The sequence below is a fragment of the Euleptes europaea genome, chromosome 18 (genome assembly GCF_029931775.1).
Source record: "Euleptes europaea isolate rEulEur1 chromosome 18, rEulEur1.hap1, whole genome shotgun sequence".
NCBI classification, from domain to species: Eukaryota; Metazoa; Chordata; class Lepidosauria; order Squamata; family Sphaerodactylidae; genus Euleptes; species Euleptes europaea.
In genome coordinates this window covers 40945010-40962270 of record NC_079329.1, presented here as the reverse complement: position 1 = coordinate 40962270, position 17261 = coordinate 40945010, and the positions used below count along the sequence as shown (strand labels likewise).

Here is a 17261-nt window from a genome sequence, read left to right as displayed (position 1 = left end):
ATTGTTAATGTTCCTCCCTCCAATTTTCACTCCACCTTCATCTAAATCTAATCCAGCTTCCCTAATGATATGTTCTGCATATAGATTGAAGAGATAGTAAACAAAGTAAAGTGTATTATTTGGGGGGGGGGAAACATATCCTCCCTTTCTATTTGCAAACTTGCAATAGTAAAAACAACCACCAAACGGGAGCTTTATCACGCCAAATGGGCAGCCTTCACAGAAACCTATGCTTAAATCCCCTTGGAATCACACACCTCTCCCCCTTTCCTTTCCAACACCCCTGGCCAGCTGGAAAAAGGCTGCTGGACAGAAAACAACAGTGTAACACATCATGGCAGAAGTGTCGAGCATTTGGACCAAAGGGCCCTTGACCTGTTAGCCAGCATTTTCTTCTTCTCTCTTCTCCCTTTTTTCCTCCCCACCCCTCTTCTGTAGGACTTCCGGCATCCTATAATAAGCAGCTGTCGAACCCCCCCCCGTCCTCCTCCACCGTCCACCACCACTGAAATTTCCCCCGCGTCAGAAAACCTTGTAATATGTGAAAAATGACAACAGTTATACGCTCAATACAGACAGAGTTTAAAACAACGGACGGAATCAACGAGCGAAACGCACCAGCCCCTCCCCCCCCCGCCCATGAGGAAGGAAACCGGCCGGCAGGAAATGTCGCGCTCGGTGGCGGGACGCGTGTCTGAGGCGGGTTCCTGGGGTTTACAGGCCGACCCCCGGCAGCCAGACAGCCAGCCCGCCCGCCCCCCCCCCCTCAGCCGCCGCCTTGCGGGTGGGGGGGCCGCGGCGACCCCTCCGTCCATCGCCCGTCCAGGGGGCGCGAAGGGCGGACGCGCGCCCCTCCCCCTCGCCCTCCCCCGGGCCCTCCCTCCCTCTCGCCTGGGGCGGGGGCGGCGCCTCCTTCCTCCCTCCCTCCCTCCCTCCCTCCCTCCTCGCCGCGCCCGTCCCCCCCCCGCGCTCCCGCAGTCGCCATGGAGACGGGCGGACGCGGCTTCGGGGGGGGGGAAGCGAGCGGGAGCGCGCCGGAGGGAGGCGGGGCGCCCGGCCAGGTGAGCTGGCGGGCGGGGGGCGGGGGGCGGTCCTGGCCCCCCACCCCAAAATGAAAGGAGGGGGAGCTCCGACGCCTCCCCGGGGTCTGCTGGGGGGGGAGGGGGCAGAAACGCGGCCCTGATTGTCTCTCAGGGGCCAGGACGCGCGGGGGGGGCGGACCCTGGGTGCGAGGGCGGCCCCCCTCCAGGTGTGTGTGCGTGGGGGGGGGAGCGGGGGCTGGAGACCTCCCGGAATGGCAGCTGACCCGCAGGCCGCCGAGGCCAGGGCCCTCTGCCCGGAGAAAAGGGCCACCAGAGTCTAGGCCAGCGGTTCCCAAACGTTTGGGGCCGCCGCCGCCCCCTTGGTATCCCAGCGCCCCTTGCCCCACCTGTAGTGCCCCCCCCCGCTGCCCCCTTCCCTCTTAGTGCCCCCCCAGGTAATCCCACTGCCCCCCAGGGGGTGGCACCGCCCACTTTGGGGACCACGGGTCTAGGAGTCAGGGAAGCTCTAGGGTTGCCCCACTATCCCAGCTGCGCTCCCTCCTCTCCCCAGACTCTGCTCTGCGCAGGTGCTGGCCTCAAATCTCCAGGACTTTCACAAGCCAGAGTTGGCAACCCCACTAGCGGCCACCCAGAGACTCTCAGGGGAGGGAGGGCCCTGCTTTGCCTTCTTCCATGCCCAAGCCCCCTTCTCGAGGGAAGCGGCAGGGAGGGGGCTGCCCTCCAACACCTTCTGCCCACCCTTCCCCGAACTGATGAGTGCTCGAGCGCCCACCCGCGCCCTCCAGCCGGGCTGCTTGTCGTGGGTGGACGACTGCATTGACTGGAGCACAAGCTGCAAGAGGAGAAGACCATCTGCGAAGGCGGCAATCTTGTCTGTCTTTCCTACGCTTTTGGAAAGCTTAAACCTTTATTGCCTTCATTCAGGACTGCTCACCTGCGTCAAAATTGAGAAACAATCCTCTCTTAGAGCAGGCTGTGGTCAACTTTTGCTAGATTCCGGTTTTTCTTGTGTTAATTTTCTCCTACCTGCTTAAAGGAGCATCTGCAGTTAACCATTGTTGCTAACACGTGGGCTGTTTCCTCCAGCTTGGTTGCTAGTTTGGAGTGGGGCATCCACCTTCCCCACACAGCATAGAGGTGCTTCTGTGCACCTTCAGGTTATTCCTGTGAAGTTTGGGGAACGAATGGCAAACTGAGCACATGCCTTGCTGATACAACCACCGAATAAATTATGAGCCAAAAGCCCATATTTAATTGAACCGCCATAACCCCCAACTAGCTCCACATAGAATGTACCATCCTTACTCTCAAAATAATTCATGCAAATAGTCTTAATATATAAATATTCTTCGTAATAATAATAATATTTGTGTGATTTATCTAGTACTTTTCTTAACACTCAGAGCACAATTTCCACATGCTGTATTAGAATTTCTGTACCACAAAATTTAGGTCGGCGTTGTTGCTGAGCAATCTTAGTTGCTGTGACCTCTATTATTTATTTTTATTTATTTATTTAAAACATTAATTAACTGCCTTTCAACTTTACAGGAACTCAAGGCAGCTTACAATATATAAAACACAGTATGTGTATAACCTTTAATGGCACAGTATAAACCTTTAATGGCATAGGAATTACAGTTGCAATCATTAAAAATAGTATCCAGATAAAATACAGTTTATATGATAATGAAATAAATCAATCATAACAACAATCAAATAGGTTTACACTTGGTTCCTCGAATCCTCATAGCGGCTAAAAGAAACTCTGCTACCTCCTCTGTAATACAGGGGTGCTGATCAGCCAGGAGGATGTTCTTAAATCCCCCCCCCCCCCCGAAGAATTTCAGTCGGGAGGATGTTCAGGTGAGCTAACATAAAAACCCGACGAAGTTGTGGAGATGTTAAGCAAGAAAAATAAGTTGGTAAAGCTCTGAAAGTAGGGTAAATACCCAGTTCCAGCAGGGAGCAGACCCTGTGAGCTAATGAGAATGTGGGTTGCCTCTATGTCTAGTATTCTTTGTTTCAATAGCCTATAGGCTTGCTGTTTGTCAGACGTGAAGAGAGAATCTAATGAGACTCCCATTGCTTTGAGTTTGAGAGTGATCTGTTTGGACCATTGTGATTGGTAATAGTCGGTTAACATTAACCATACCAGGCTGCATCTGAAGAATATGCAGAGCCAAAATTTGATTGTCATAAGCCAACTGCTTGTAACCAGAGAATTTAGCCCTGATTCGAGGCACAGTGTTGCACATGCTACGCAGTTTGGAATTCCTAACAGGCGGCGTGGAAAAAAAGGTTGGATTTGCTCTAGACTGTAGTTAGTGGAGCTTATCCAGATTGGGATCCCATAAAATAACTGAGAAAGCACTTTGGATTTATAAACCCATATAGCAGCTGGTACAAACTGGCTGCCTTTAGTATTAAAAAAGGGGAAACGGCTGCCAATTTTCGTTTGGCCTGGTTTGTAGCCTGTTTTTGCTGCTTAGTCCATTTTAAATTATATTGGAAACAAACTCCTAGGTACGTAAAGTGCTTTACCTGCTCTATCCTATTTCCCTTGTCGTTTAAAAAAAACACAGTAAAGTACATAAAACAACTAATTTAAAATCGATAATTTAAAAACGCTGGTAGGCAAAAGAACTAAAAATAATGGAATGCCAATGTGAATAGAATCGTCTTCAGCTGCCTCCTAAAGGTTGAAAGTTAGGAGGCCAATGACACTTCCCTGGGGAAGTTGTTCCATAATCGTGGGGCTGCCCCTGGAAAAATATTAAGTATTTTTGAAAAACTTAATAAAATATTTAAAAAAAAACAACTTGGACACAGAAACTTAATCCTCTCCCTTTTTCCCTACTTCCCTTTTTTATTTCTGTACCCTATAAAATTTAATAAAAAATATATTTTAAAAAAAATTGGCCCTGGAGCAAGCCAAACAGAGAAGCCCCTGCTGCACTACAAGCCAGCACTCCAGAGCCACCCAGCTTAGCGTGGCGGACAACGGGCTCACCTGTTGCATCGTCTCGCAAACGGGGAGCGGTGCAGGAGGAGGCAATTAGTGAGATGACGACAGTGCTGATGAGGGGTCTAAGCCATGCTCCTGAGCATGGGCAGAGCTGCTGGCCTGGCCTCTGCTTGCTCCTGCCCCCAGCAGCTCTCCAGGGCAGTGGCCACAGGGAAATTTCCTTCTAAGTTAAATGGCCAGTCCACCAAGGGTTGCTAGACCCCTGCTGGGGGCAGGGGATCCCCCGCTTTGAACACACACCCCCGGCGCCGTCCAGCTGGCCAGAGTTAGTAAGTCCCCACCAATGCCCCATCCCCCACTAGTTTCGGGGGAGGGGGGGACCTGACAACCCCAAGTCCACCCTTGGCTGTATGCATCTAGAATTATTTGCTGTTAAATTTAGTAAATCTTAAGCAGCATCGGATGGTAGAGCTATTCCAACTAGTGACACGTCACAGTTCTTATAATACTGTTAAGTCATTGAAAATTCCAGGGAAACAGAATGTTTGGACTTTAGAACCATACAGTCCAGCTGATTCCTGACTTCCTCTCCACCTTCTTTCTTATGATCTTCTGTTCTTTCCCATGCTTCTCCCTCCCCTCTCCATTTCCCTTTCCTCTTCCCTCCTCCCTTTCCTTCTGCTGTACATAGTGGGGCAAGTCTGCCTCCCGAGGATAATTTCTGCACAGGAGAGCACTTGCAATGAGAGGGCAACAGCAGCTGCAGTGATCCTGAGCGTGAGTGTTTTCAGCATTAAGGCCACCATAGACAACGCAGCAAAGAGGATGGGGGCCAGCACTGCTTTTATTCTGTACTGGGAAGGCTCATCACCAGACACCCCCCACCCACCCCGGTGCCTCTAGATCCCGAGGGCCTCTGTTGAAGGACCCTACCTCTGGAAGCTTTACCTCTAGACAATTCTGCCAACCTGCCAGCCCCCAGGGCAGCCAGCCCCATGCCTCGTAGGGTCAGATACTGGACTACAAGTCCCATAGGTTATCTCCCCCACCTGGTTGGAGCAACAAAAAAGCCCAGTGCTGAGGGGAGGATGGGCAGGGGAAGTCGCTGCTTTGTGGGGGGGGGGGGGGAATCTGACCTTTCCCACCCTCGTAGGGTACCATCCAGGTTTTGCTGCAATTTTTATGAAAACTTTGCTGCCAAGGAGGTTTGGGAAAGATTGGAGAAAACCCAGGGGAACCCTTGGAGGTACGGGAATGCACCAGAGTGATTCCCAATAGCATTGGACCTGGGGCAAATAGCCCATGTGGAAATAGCCAATATCTTTGAGTTGGGTTGTTATTCTGACAGGCTTGTCTAGCCAGTTCAATGCCCTTAATCCCAGTTTTTCTAGCAAAAAGGGGGGGGGGAAGGATATTTAGAATGAAGAGTTTCCAAGTGGGGAAGATAACAAAAAGCGATGGATGGAAACAGAAGCTAAATGAGCCCAAGATTAGCAATGGACTGCAGCTATTTGTGTGTGTGTGTGTGTGTGTGTGTATTGTGTGTGTGTGTATAAAAACTTCAATTTTCTTGCTAAAATTTAGCAGCTGTGGATGAGTGTTGCTTTCACATGGGTTTGGAGACTGGAGAATGGACTGCAGAACATGTGCAGAGTTTAGTTTCGCCTTAACTTTCTATACTGGACCTTCTGTTAATCTATCCAGGGTTCCAACTTCTGTAGAAACCATAAATTACCACCATCTGGAGATTCAGATGTCCCGAAGACCTTTATCTGATTCTTCAGATAACCAGAAAAACCTTCAAAGCAAATTTGATTTTTGGACCAGGGTATGATATAGGAAGACTGAGGCTAGTCACAGAATCCTGGGCACAGACTATTGTACAAAAACATAAAAGGAAAATCAGAATTTACATGGCATTTTAGTTGGAAAGCACAAAAAAAGAGAAAGCTATAAAAACAGAAAATACAAAATCACAATATTCTCCTTTACTCTCTAATTGGGGCCAGACATGTGCCTTAAAATGTATTTCCACTCAGTCTGTTCCTTTGTTCAAGGCATTATTCAAAATGAGATCACAGAATCATAGAGTTGAAAGGGACCACCAGGTAGGGTTGCCAAGTGCCAGGTGGTGGCGGGCAAACCCCCGCCAATCCACCTGGCTGACCGCTGACCAGCTGAGGGTCGGCGGGCAACCTGTGCACACAGAAGTGACACATCACTTCCAGTTTACATCCGAAAGTGCTGCATTGCAAAGGGCCGGTTTCCACTTAAACTTCCAGTTTGAGTGGTAAAGGCCTGTTGCGATGCGACACTTCTGGGTGTAAAACGCATCACAAGGGGCTGTTTTCCACTCAAACTCCCCACACCATGCCAGAAGATGACCAAGATGCCCTCCCTCTCATGATCCGCTTAAGGTCATAGAATCAGCATTGCTGACAGATGGTCATCTAACCTCTTCTTTAAAACCTCCAGAGAAGGAGCACTTACCACCTTCCAAGGAAGCCTGTTCCACTGAGGAACTGCTCTAACTGTTGGAAAGTTCTTCCTCATGTCTAAACGGGAACTCTTTTGATTTAATTTCAGCCTGTTGGTTCTGGTCTGACCTTCTGGGGCAATAGAAATCAACTTGGCACCCTCCTCTATGTGTCAGTCCTTCAAGTACTTGAAGATGGTTATCATATATCATAGTCATATATCATATCATACCTCTCAGTCTTCTCCTCTTCAGGCTAAACATACCTCCTTCTACCTTTCCTCATAGGACTTGGTTTCCAGACCCCTCACCATCTTTGTTGCCCTTCTCTGGACACGTTCCAGCTTTCTTAAAAATCAGAACATGTGCTCCTTTAGAAAGAAAAGGGGGCATCTAAAGCCATGAAATTAAGGCATTGTGGTATATAGCTTCCTAGAGTCAGGACCTGAGATGCTATCAAAGATCCAGTTGCGTAGTTTAAGTTTTCCTCGGTTATTTAACACTAGTTAAGATTGGCATATAAGCTAGAGTGCACAAGGTAGAGTATTGGGCTAGAATGTGGGATACCCTGGTTTGAATTCCCTCTACACCATAGAAGTTTGCCTAGTGACATTGGGACAGTCACATACACACAGTCTAATCTACCTTACAGGGTTGCTGTGAGGATACAGTGGAGGAGAAGAGAACAATGTAAGCCATTTTGGGTTCCCATTGGGGAGACAAATGAAGAAAATAAAATGTTTCCATATACAGGTGATGGCCGGCCTTGACACCATGCTAAGAGCCCGAGGACCAAGAGCACCTTGGCCATTGCCGTTGGTGTCATGCCTCTGCCCATGCCAGGCCCAGATACCTGCAGGCAGGAATAGGGTTGCGAACTGCCTGGAGAAAAAATGTTGTGACCTTTTAATGGAGGCTTAAAGGGATATTACTGACCAGGTGAAGATCTTTACCTCCATGCCACGAAAAGCTTCAACTGCCATTTCCACGCATTAAGCCTCTCTGTTAAAGAGGGAGGATGTTTTTCCCCAGGCCCATTGGCGAACCTAGGAAGGAAGGAGACAGGAGAAAAACCCTGCAGCTGAAGCATTGCGCTGCTGCCACGGTGTTGCCCACCACTTCCCATTCTCTTGTTCCTCAACTTGTTCACTTATCTTGATGGCACATCTTGTCTGAGATGTCAACTAAACCTGTTAATAAGCTCCTAATCTTATATAGAAAGTAAAATTGCAAAGTAACAGTGACCTCCTTCTTCGTGGTTTCTGCGCATCGCACATTGATGGGCTTTGTGCCTGCGCAGAGCCAAGATTTGGGAACTTCTAGAGTTACTGTAGCTCCCTTCCTCACAGGGTCACAGCTCAGACCACCCATGCCCAGAGAGGAGAAGCCATGCCTTCCCACTCAGCTCTCTTTTGTTCACAGCAGCATCCATCAGGCTGCTGTTAGTTGCCCCCCGCCAAGAGCTGAGAGTTGGCAGCCCACACCCCCATCCCCCCAGCCCAGCCACAGGATTTCCGTCTTCAATGGATTTAGCTTCAGCCAACTCTGCTTTAACCACCCTACCATATCTTTCAGACACCTGGCCAGGTGTTCTGGGGCAGCATCTGGACAGCCCCCCATCAGTGTACTGGTGACATCCCAGCCCAAAACTCCAGACAAGCTGGGCAAGGGGTGCATATAGATGTCAAGGAGAGAATCGCCCCCGGGGTACTCCACATGCCAATAGGCACTGTGGTGGCATCCTCTCCCCTTGCATCACCCTCTGTCCCCCCTACTCTGAAGAAAGGAGATCAGCCACGTTGATTCACAAACACGATGACTGATCTAAATCCTGGAATTATCCAATATGTAACTTCTTGTAACATATAAAATTACCATCTTGGATAAGTGTCAAAGAATACGATCTGGAGTCTATGCAGGAAAAACAGCTTTTTCATGCATAAATAGCAACTTTGTCCCCTCCTTCCTCCCACTGCATTCTTCACTCCCCATTGTGCTACTTGGGGGGTGTCATTGAACCCCCTTGGAATATAATGGAGGTTGAAATGGCGGGGGGACTTCAGTGCAACAGGGAAAACAGCAACAAATTTCCCTCCCCTCCCTTCTACAAACAAAAAGGGAGATTAGGATCCAGGCCTAAAAAATGTGCTTTTTGTATATAATTTAGTGTTTTGTTCTTTATTAAAAGTTAGATTTTTTCCCCTTGAAAGACTAGTTGTTTTGTTTTATCCCATGTCTCTAAGCTGTAAAATACTACTAGATACCTGACCAAGATGTGCTATATTTCGCATTGAACTGTTTTTCTGATTTTAATAGAAAGATTATGTTACAGCCCATTCCTGAGGCTGGGGGCCGAATGGGCTTAGGAGGTGCGCGGGAGCTTATGCCAGCATTAGGGAGATTTGCACCATCCAGAAAGAGCTGGGCAATGAAGTATGTGGAGCTAGGCCGGCAATGGGAGTCAGCCTGTGACGGCATGGTTGAGGTGGTGCAAGCTCCACGCCAGCGCCACAGAGGTGCAGAGGCAGCCACTGTCCCCCAAAGAAGCGTTCCCGGGGGCATTCTGAGCACTAGGACCATTCCAAAGCTCTTTCTGCTGAGGAATTCCCATTGAGGAATTCCCTCACGACCGGACCAGTCAGCCAGCAATCGCCTTGTCCACCTTGCCCTGGCGGCTGTGGAATCTGACTAGGTTGGTGGCAAGGAAGTGGATGTGGTGGGCAGGAAGTGGACGTGGGCGAGGGGCCTGGCTAGGTGGAAACTCCTTCAAAAGTGGCACTCTGAGCCAGATCCACATCTGACAGGTAAGTCTTGCATGGTGCAGCATGTTGCTGAGGCACTCCCCAAGGTGGGGACTTTGCCATTTTTCCACCTCTCCCCATTCCCCGAGGTGAACTATGAAGGGGCTTCCCCTTGACATTGGAGGTGGGGCGAGGCTCCCTCAAGTCACCCTGGGGGACTTGGTGCGTTGGTGGGGGTGGGGATGCTGCTGATGGTGATGGGAGCCTCACCCGCCGCCACCCCCAACGCTTGAATCGGGGGCAACTGTACTCTGTCTTCAGGAGAGGACCCCTCAACAGGCCCTGCGCTGACTTGACTGGCCCTTTAATTTCTCTGTGTGATTTGCAGATGCCATGGGCGAGATCGCAAAGAGGTGACTTTGCCAGTGGGTGGAGCTGTGGATGGCATATGACCCTCCTGGAGTTCTCACCAGGGACCACCCCGCCCACCACTGAGGACCTCGGGGGCTGCAGGGGTCTTTGCCCTGTGTGCTTCCAGCCCAGCCAAGGTGCGGCACTGCCCCTCAGACCACGATGAGGATGCTGCTTGCTCGGCACTCCTGGTGGGCCAGGAGTCTCCGGTCCTGGAATCTCCTGGTTTCCCCCTTTCCACGCATGCCAGTGCCATTGTTCGGCCGCCACCCTTGAAGGGCAACGCTCTCACCCTTTCTTGGTCATTTAAGATACCCTTTCTCACCAGCCCCGCCTACCACACCTGCCTTCAGTGCCTACTTGCCTGGTGTCTTGGGGGAAACGGCAGCTCCCCGGACCAGGAGTGGTGGAAATGCTGGAAGAGCGGCTGCTGGCTGTGTGGACAGTGACGTCGTTCACAAGGGTGGGATTCCCCCCAGACAGTGCATCCCCAGAACCGGGGTGCCTCGGCCGGTGAGGAGGCCTTGCAACCACTTTGTGCTGTGCAGAGCCCATCCGGCCTCCAGTGAGTCCGGGCCGTGGTATGGCCCCGACACTGACGCCTGGCAGTCGCATCTCCCTGAACAACCCTTGACGGAAGATGAAAAGTGGCAAGACGTTCCAGCAGAGCGCCATGCCAGTTGGTCATGGCCACCCCAACTGGCCAGGGAACCGTCAAGGCCCAGGAGGCCCCCTAATAAATGTCTTCTCCACATCGGCTGCTGTCATTGTATCCCTCATGGTGGGTGGGGAAGGGGGGTGTCCGGAACCTCCTCTCCTCCCACCACCATTCAGCTCAGAACATTGCAGGGCGGCGGGAGGACTCATCTGAACATAAGGGCGAAAGCTGCGGCTTGGGTTCATGGCCCCCTGCAATTTCTAGGCGCGGCCGTTCAGACAGATGTTCCCCAATCACAAAGGCAACGTGAGCCAACTGGGTCCCAGGAACCTGCTCAGTTCCTGCCGATTGGTGCAACTCGGCCAAGCTCCAAACACTCCAGCAAGCCCCACACACCCCTGGTTGACAGCACTAGACAGGTGGCAGGCAGTGATAGAATGCACCTGTGTCGCACCGAAGCCCACCCACAGACAGGTGCGGGTGGTCAACTGGGAGCAGTCCTGTGGCTACTGCCTGTCATGGCCTCACCTGAATCCGAGATCTCAGATGAAGAACTGGAGCAATTAGCAGTCTCTCCAGAGAATGCAGCCGACAAGTCTCGTAAACCAGCTGTTGGATTACAGGAGCCGACGGAGGCGGCGACGCCAAGTCAGGCAAAGGAATTACAGGCCCCCTCGGAAAGTCGATTATTAGAAGGAGAGGAATTCTCCCCAGGAGCTCGCAGGAGGAAGAAACTTAGAGCTCTAATGAGTGAAAGGAGGAGGTCCGCGAGACTCCAGGCTTGGCGAGAGATCACAGCTGTGGAAACTGACAGTGATTGATGGCAGGACCAGCCTCGCTCTGATAGCCCTGCCAGATTTAAGAAACAGAGGAAATGAACTAGGCATGGAAGCAACGTACTGAACGCTGGCCTCAGTGATGCTCCACTCCAGTACTCTCTTGCCTGCCTTCAACCCCGGACTGTCTTAGGATAATGACGGACTGACTTGCCAGTGACCCTGACCTCAGACTGCCTACTTGACGCCCCTGCTGCCTAGCCTCTGATAAAGTACCAGCCCCTGGCCTGACTTCTGGATTGTTTATGGACTTTGCATTCCCCACTGTCTCTACTGCTCAGTGCAGCCTTCAGGCTGCAGAAGCCTCGGCTTCGGTTCCCTCCTTCACCTCCTGCCACGCCCGTTCTTAACTCCCTCTACACCGTGCTGCAGTAGCAGCCCTGCCAGCCTGCCCGACCAGTACACTGTCCTTCAAACCTGGTCTCAGCTGCACTTCTGGGTCTGGCATGTTCCAATTAGCTGTCTGTGTTTCCTGCGGTAGTGCAGGGCCAATGGGGTTGCGCGGGAAGGATCCATGCCCCAGGGTGTGAAGACATGGCTGAGAGGGCTGCCCCTCATAAGTGCCAATTCTTGTCCGATCTGCCCCTTCGACCATTGCACCATCGAGCGTTCAATGCCTCGCCTGCCCTCTCCACCAGGAGCCACCTCCTCACAAATAATCTGGATGGCCCTGTCCAGGTGGAATCGGTCAAGGCAGTCACTGTCCGACAGATGAAGAGTGCTGATGTGTTTGCGATACCAGCAGGTCCAGCTCTGACAACAGTGCCAAAAGGCCACCCACAAATAAAGAGCAGGTAGCAGATGGACCACTCTCAAATGGGCAAGAGTCGGCTGGGAAAGACCATGCACAGTCTGGTATGGAACAGATGGCCACCACCATCCTCTCGTCCAGCCATGGCAAAGAGCTGACGGGTAGTTGGTGGGCAGGCTTCTGCTTTTCAGACGGCCAGACCCCTACTGAGGGACCAGACAATAGCGGCGGTACAGTGCCTTCTCCCACGCGTGCCACAGCTTCACAGCGCCAAGGTCATGAAGAAGTGCGAGCAGGCCTTGTCTCCCGCCCAGCCTTTCTTGCACAGCCGCACCCCCTCCCAAGCCACCCCCAAAACATGGCAGAGACATCCCCATCTGGGAGGCAGCCATACTGAAGGCCCAACTGGACTGACATGGAGAAAGTGCTGCTCTTCAGCATAGTCACTGAGAATGCCTCCATCGCCATCCACCAGGATTGCCGCATGCCCACACAGGTGCAATGCCAGCAGTTTTGGGAGGATGCGGCCAAATGGGTGTTCACCCTCGGCCACACAGCCTGGACAGGAGCCTTGTGCCAGAAGTGATGGAATGGCCAGGCAAGAAAATGGGTGCAGCATCTGATGGCATAAGGGGCTACCTTTGAGCACACTCTCGCGACAGGCCTGGAGGGGCCAGACTGCGTGTTTAGGGCTCTCACTCCCACTGTCTCAGTCGCGGGCAAAGGCATGGAGGTCCTGACCGGTGAGGGGGGGCAGGGGCGGGACCCTCATAGGACTCCCCGGGCTGGCCTGATCACCACCCCACATTCTTTTGCAGTGTACAACTTCCAGGATGATCCCCAGGCCACGCCGCTGTCGTCTGGTAGCCAGGCCAGCTCCGACTCCCTGAGCAGGCACCACAGCCAGGCCCTATTGAGTCATGATATGCCCCCCAGCGACCTGGATCCCTGCGAGGGGAGAATGGCACAGAGCTGCAGTGGGTCTATGTTGGGGCCTCCATGTGGCCCCAAGGAGGGGCCGGGAGGGTCCTGGGAGAACCTGATGGAGACCACCCTCCTTGTCGTCCATGATCCTGACCCACCTCCAACAGGGCCACAGCACCCTGGTAAGAGGCAGGCCACTCCAGGGAGGGTGACCATTGAAAGGAGGGTCCTGCTTCATTGGACTCCTCTCTGCAGGTGTGGCGCCTGTGTTCGTGACCTTCGAGGCTCCAGTCATCCAGCATCTCCAATTCCTTGGACCAATGGAGCATCAAGGAGGTCCTGCAGTTGTTGGGCATGGTCTCACTGCCTGCCCCGCCCCCCCCCCCCCGATCTCACCTGTCGCCTCCACCTGTCACCCCCCCTCTTTGGGGGGAAAACTGGAGGCAACAGGCCACCCTTGACAGCCCCGATCCCCCTGCCCTTAGGGAGCCACGCACTGAGGCCCTGGGGCCAGACCTGCCCCACCCACCAAGGAGAGGGAGGGGGCTGCCCTCGAGCTCCCAGCCCCAGGCCTGCGCAACCCATTCCTTCAACCTTCTCTATCTGGGCCACCATACAGAGGAAGTGGCTGGAGGCCCAGTGAGAGTGTCAGTAGACCACCAATCAGGCAGACCACTGGATGGAGATGCTGGCAGCTGAGGTGACCGCCTCCAGAGGCCATCTGTCAACCATGCTTGGCCTGACCCAGACCATGGTGGAGGGGCAGACACGATTACTTGGTGCCTGGAGACCCTTATTCTGGAGGCCCCTCCTCCAGCTGCTTCCCCCTCCCCCCACCATGCTGTAGGTGGGCTGCCCACACTCGGCCATGGGAGGCCCCCACACTGCCGGGCAAAACATTAACTTCCCATTTTAAAGCCCCCCCCCCAATCTGGAGCCCAAGACCTAGGGGTTGCCAGGTCATAAGAACGTAAGAAAAGCCCTTCTGGATCAGACCAAGGCCCATCAAGTCCAGTAGTCTGTTCACACAGTGGCCAACCAGGTGCCTCTAGGAAGCCCCCAAACAAGATGACTGCAGCAGCACCATCCTGCCTGTGTTCCACAGCACCTAAGATAATAGGCATGCTTCTCTGATCCTGGAGAGAATAGGTATGCATCATGACTAGTATCCATTTTAACTAGTAGCCATGAATACCCCTTTCCTCTACTAACATTTCCACTCCCCTCTTAAAGCCTTCCAAGTTGGCAGCCATCACCACATTTTGGGGCAGGGAGTTCCACAATTTAACTATGTGTTGTGGGAAAAAACACTTCCTTTTATCTGTTTTGAATCTCTCACCCTTCAGCTTCAGCAGATGACCCCGCGTTCTAGTATTATGGGAGAGGGAGAAAAAGTTTTCCCTGTCCACTCTTTCCAGACCATGTATAATTTTATAGACCTCTGTCATGTCTCCCCTTAGCCGCCTTCTTTCCAAGCTAAACAGCCCTAAGCGTTTTAACCACTCCTCATAGGGCAGTTGCTCTAGTCCCCTAATCATTTTGGTTGCCCTTTTCTGCTCCTTCTCAAGCTCTATAATATCCTTTTTTAGGTGTGGTGTCCAGAACTGTACACAGTATTCCAAATGTGGTCTCACTGTAGATTTGTACAAGGGCAGTATGATAGCAGTTTTATTCTCAATTTCTCATCTAATTATGGCCAGCATGGAATTTGCTTTTTTTACAGCAGCCACACACTGGGTTGACATCTTCCTTGAGCTATCCACTACCACCCCAAGATCCCTTTCTTGGTCTATCGCTGCCAGCACCGATCCCATCAGTGTATATGTGGTTGGGATTTTTCACCCCAATATGCATCACTTTACACTTGCTCACATTGAATCTCATCTGCCATTTTAATGCCAATTCTTCCAGTTTGTAGAGATCCTTTTGGAGCTCTTCACAGTCCGATTTTGTTTTAACCCCAGGTGTCATCTGCAAACTTGGCCACCTCGCTGTTCACCCCCAGGTCCAGGTCACTGATGAACAGGTTGAAAAGCACCAGTCCCAACACAGATCCCTGAGGATCTCACATCTCACTGCTCACATCCCTCCATTGTGAGAAATGACCATTGATTCCTAATCCATAAGAGGACTTGTCCTCTTATCCCAAGACTATGGAGTTTGCTTAGCAGTCTTTGCTTAGCAGACTTTGTCAAAGCCTTTTGGAAATCCAAATACACAATGTCCACAGGCTCATTCCTGTCCACTTGCTTATTGACGCTTTCAAAAAACTCTAATAGGTTAGTGAGACAGGACCTACCTTTACAGGTCACTTGAGACCAGGGGCGAGGGCCGGAAGGGACACTATTGAGGGGCTGTCTGGGTGGCAAGCTATCATTGGGCCACATGGGTCGGGAAGACTGGAGAGGCCCACCCCAGCCCGACACAAACTCTGTGCACTGACGGGAACTGTCCTGCCCGGCCCCTCTTGGCCCAGCTCAGCCTCTTGCCGCCACCACTCCGCCCCCTCTCCCTTCCCACTAGAATGTACACTGAGGGGATGGGAACGTCTGGTGGCCGTTGCCGCCCGCCCCCTGCCACTCCTGGTGTACGCTCCTCCCTGCCGCTATGAGGCCCCCTCCCCTGGCTGTTGACCTTGAGGAGCTGAGGGCTCCTGCTCTGCCCAGCCTTCACGGCCATGGCGCTGCAGCGGTGTCGAGCAGCGCCCATTTATTTTCACAATTCACACTGTTTTCCTCCCTGTCCCGTGCTGTTCCAAACCCCCTGAGGAGCCCCGCCCGCCCGCCTGCTGTGTGGCTGTGCCCTCTTCCCACCCTGGCGCAGCTTGAGAAGGGGGGCCCCATCTGATAAAGGTTTAGATCAGGGTTGTCGAACTCATTTATTATGAGGGCTGGGTATGACATAAATATTACTTTGTCGGGCTAGGCCATGTGTGGACCATAAAATTTAATGTCAGGTGCTAGAGATACAAACATTATAGAAGACACAGGCAAAGCCAATTAATGATATTATTTTTACTTTATTTTTTACTTAAAATACAAACACAACACAATAACACTCGTACAGTATTTTCTTTTATTTAACAGTCTTTAATCATTGACACTTCGGGACTGGTGGGGAGGGTGGCTGCCTGGCTGGCAAGCTTGCAGTGGGCTCACCAGCCCAGATTGGTTGTGTGTGTGTGTGTGGGGGGGCTGCCTCGGTTGGCTTGCGGGCCAGATAAGAGCTTTCATAGGGCTGGATCACACACCCCCGGGCCTTAACATTTGACACCCCTGGTTTAGATGATCTTGGAGTTTTTGCAGTCCATCACAATTGGCTTCTGAGTCTGAAGAAAGAACATTCCCCAAGATTAGCACTTATGACAATCTGTTTTTTATACCTAGGTTTCCTCAAAGTGTTGCCATGTATGAAGCAAAAGAAAGACAGAAGTTTATCAGTGATGCTCAGTACCTGAGGGAGATGCAGCACAAGATGGATACAGAATATCAGGTAAGAAAATTTAATCACTTTTCCACAAAAGACAACCTTGAAGAGGCGAGGGTGTGCCTTCGTTATATTCAAAATACATCTCCTTTCAGACAGATGTTTACTTTGTTTCTTAGGCTTGCCTGAGAAAACAAGAGCAGACTAGAGAGCAGTCTGAGAAGAAACGGGAACAACATGCCAGACAAGAAATGAGCCAGACAAGCATATCATCCATCTCTGCTGTGCGTAGCTATGAAAGGCCATGGAATTCACGACTCCCCGTTAACAGACAGGTAAATTGGTTGCCTCAAGGGATAAAATTCAAATCAAGGAGAAGGGTACTCTGATGATAACCCTGTGCCCCCCCCCAGAAGTTCAGGAATAAAATGAAAAGGTCAACACTCTCAGTAGTCCAATGCCTTGGTCCTAAAACAGAATGTCTTTGAGCACTCCAATTAGCAGTGTTTTGTTCACTAGTTGGGCTGCATTTAAAAATAGTAAACTATGGTTTAGAAATCCATTCAGATATAATAGTAAACTATGGTTTACAAACCATGGTTTGATCAAATAACAGTTAATTTTGATGTTTGAATGCAGATTCTTCAACTAAGCAGTTTGTACCAAACTAGACAAATGAGTTGATGTGTGTACTAATTATGGATGATAATGATGTCTGAAATCACAAAGCACAGTCTACCAAATAGCATCACCCCTTGGAGGCATCTGGCTTCACAGATAGTCAAATAGTGAAGATGTCTTCCCTGCAGGGAGGCAGAGAAGAGGCAACACACAGACAACCTAGCATTAACACACAAAGTTGGATTTGTTTATTACATGTGATAAACTAACCTGATTTTGCTGTGCATTTGAGCAAACTATGACTGCAGCCTTATTCTGGGTTGGATAATACTGGCCATTGCAAGGATTAAGGAGGTTTTGTTCAACTGAACTCACTGACCAGTGACAATGAAAGGGAGCAGCAGGA

At 51.3% G+C, this 17261-nt stretch overlaps 1 protein-coding gene across 1 annotated transcript in view; it reads left to right on the top strand.

The window, feature by feature from the left end:
* The first annotated feature begins 1045 nt into the window (after positions 1-1045).
* The window catches only part of MARCHF10 (membrane associated ring-CH-type finger 10), a 111342-nt gene continuing 95126 nt past the window's right edge, over positions 1046-17261 (top strand). Inside the window, exons 1-3 of the mRNA XM_056864733.1 lie at positions 1046-1061; positions 16195-16300; positions 16414-16569. Of these exons, the coding sequence (XP_056720711.1) occupies positions 16214-16300; positions 16414-16569 (243 nt within the window). The 5' untranslated portion in view covers positions 1046-1061; positions 16195-16213. The remainder of the gene's footprint in view (positions 1062-16194; positions 16301-16413; positions 16570-17261) is intronic.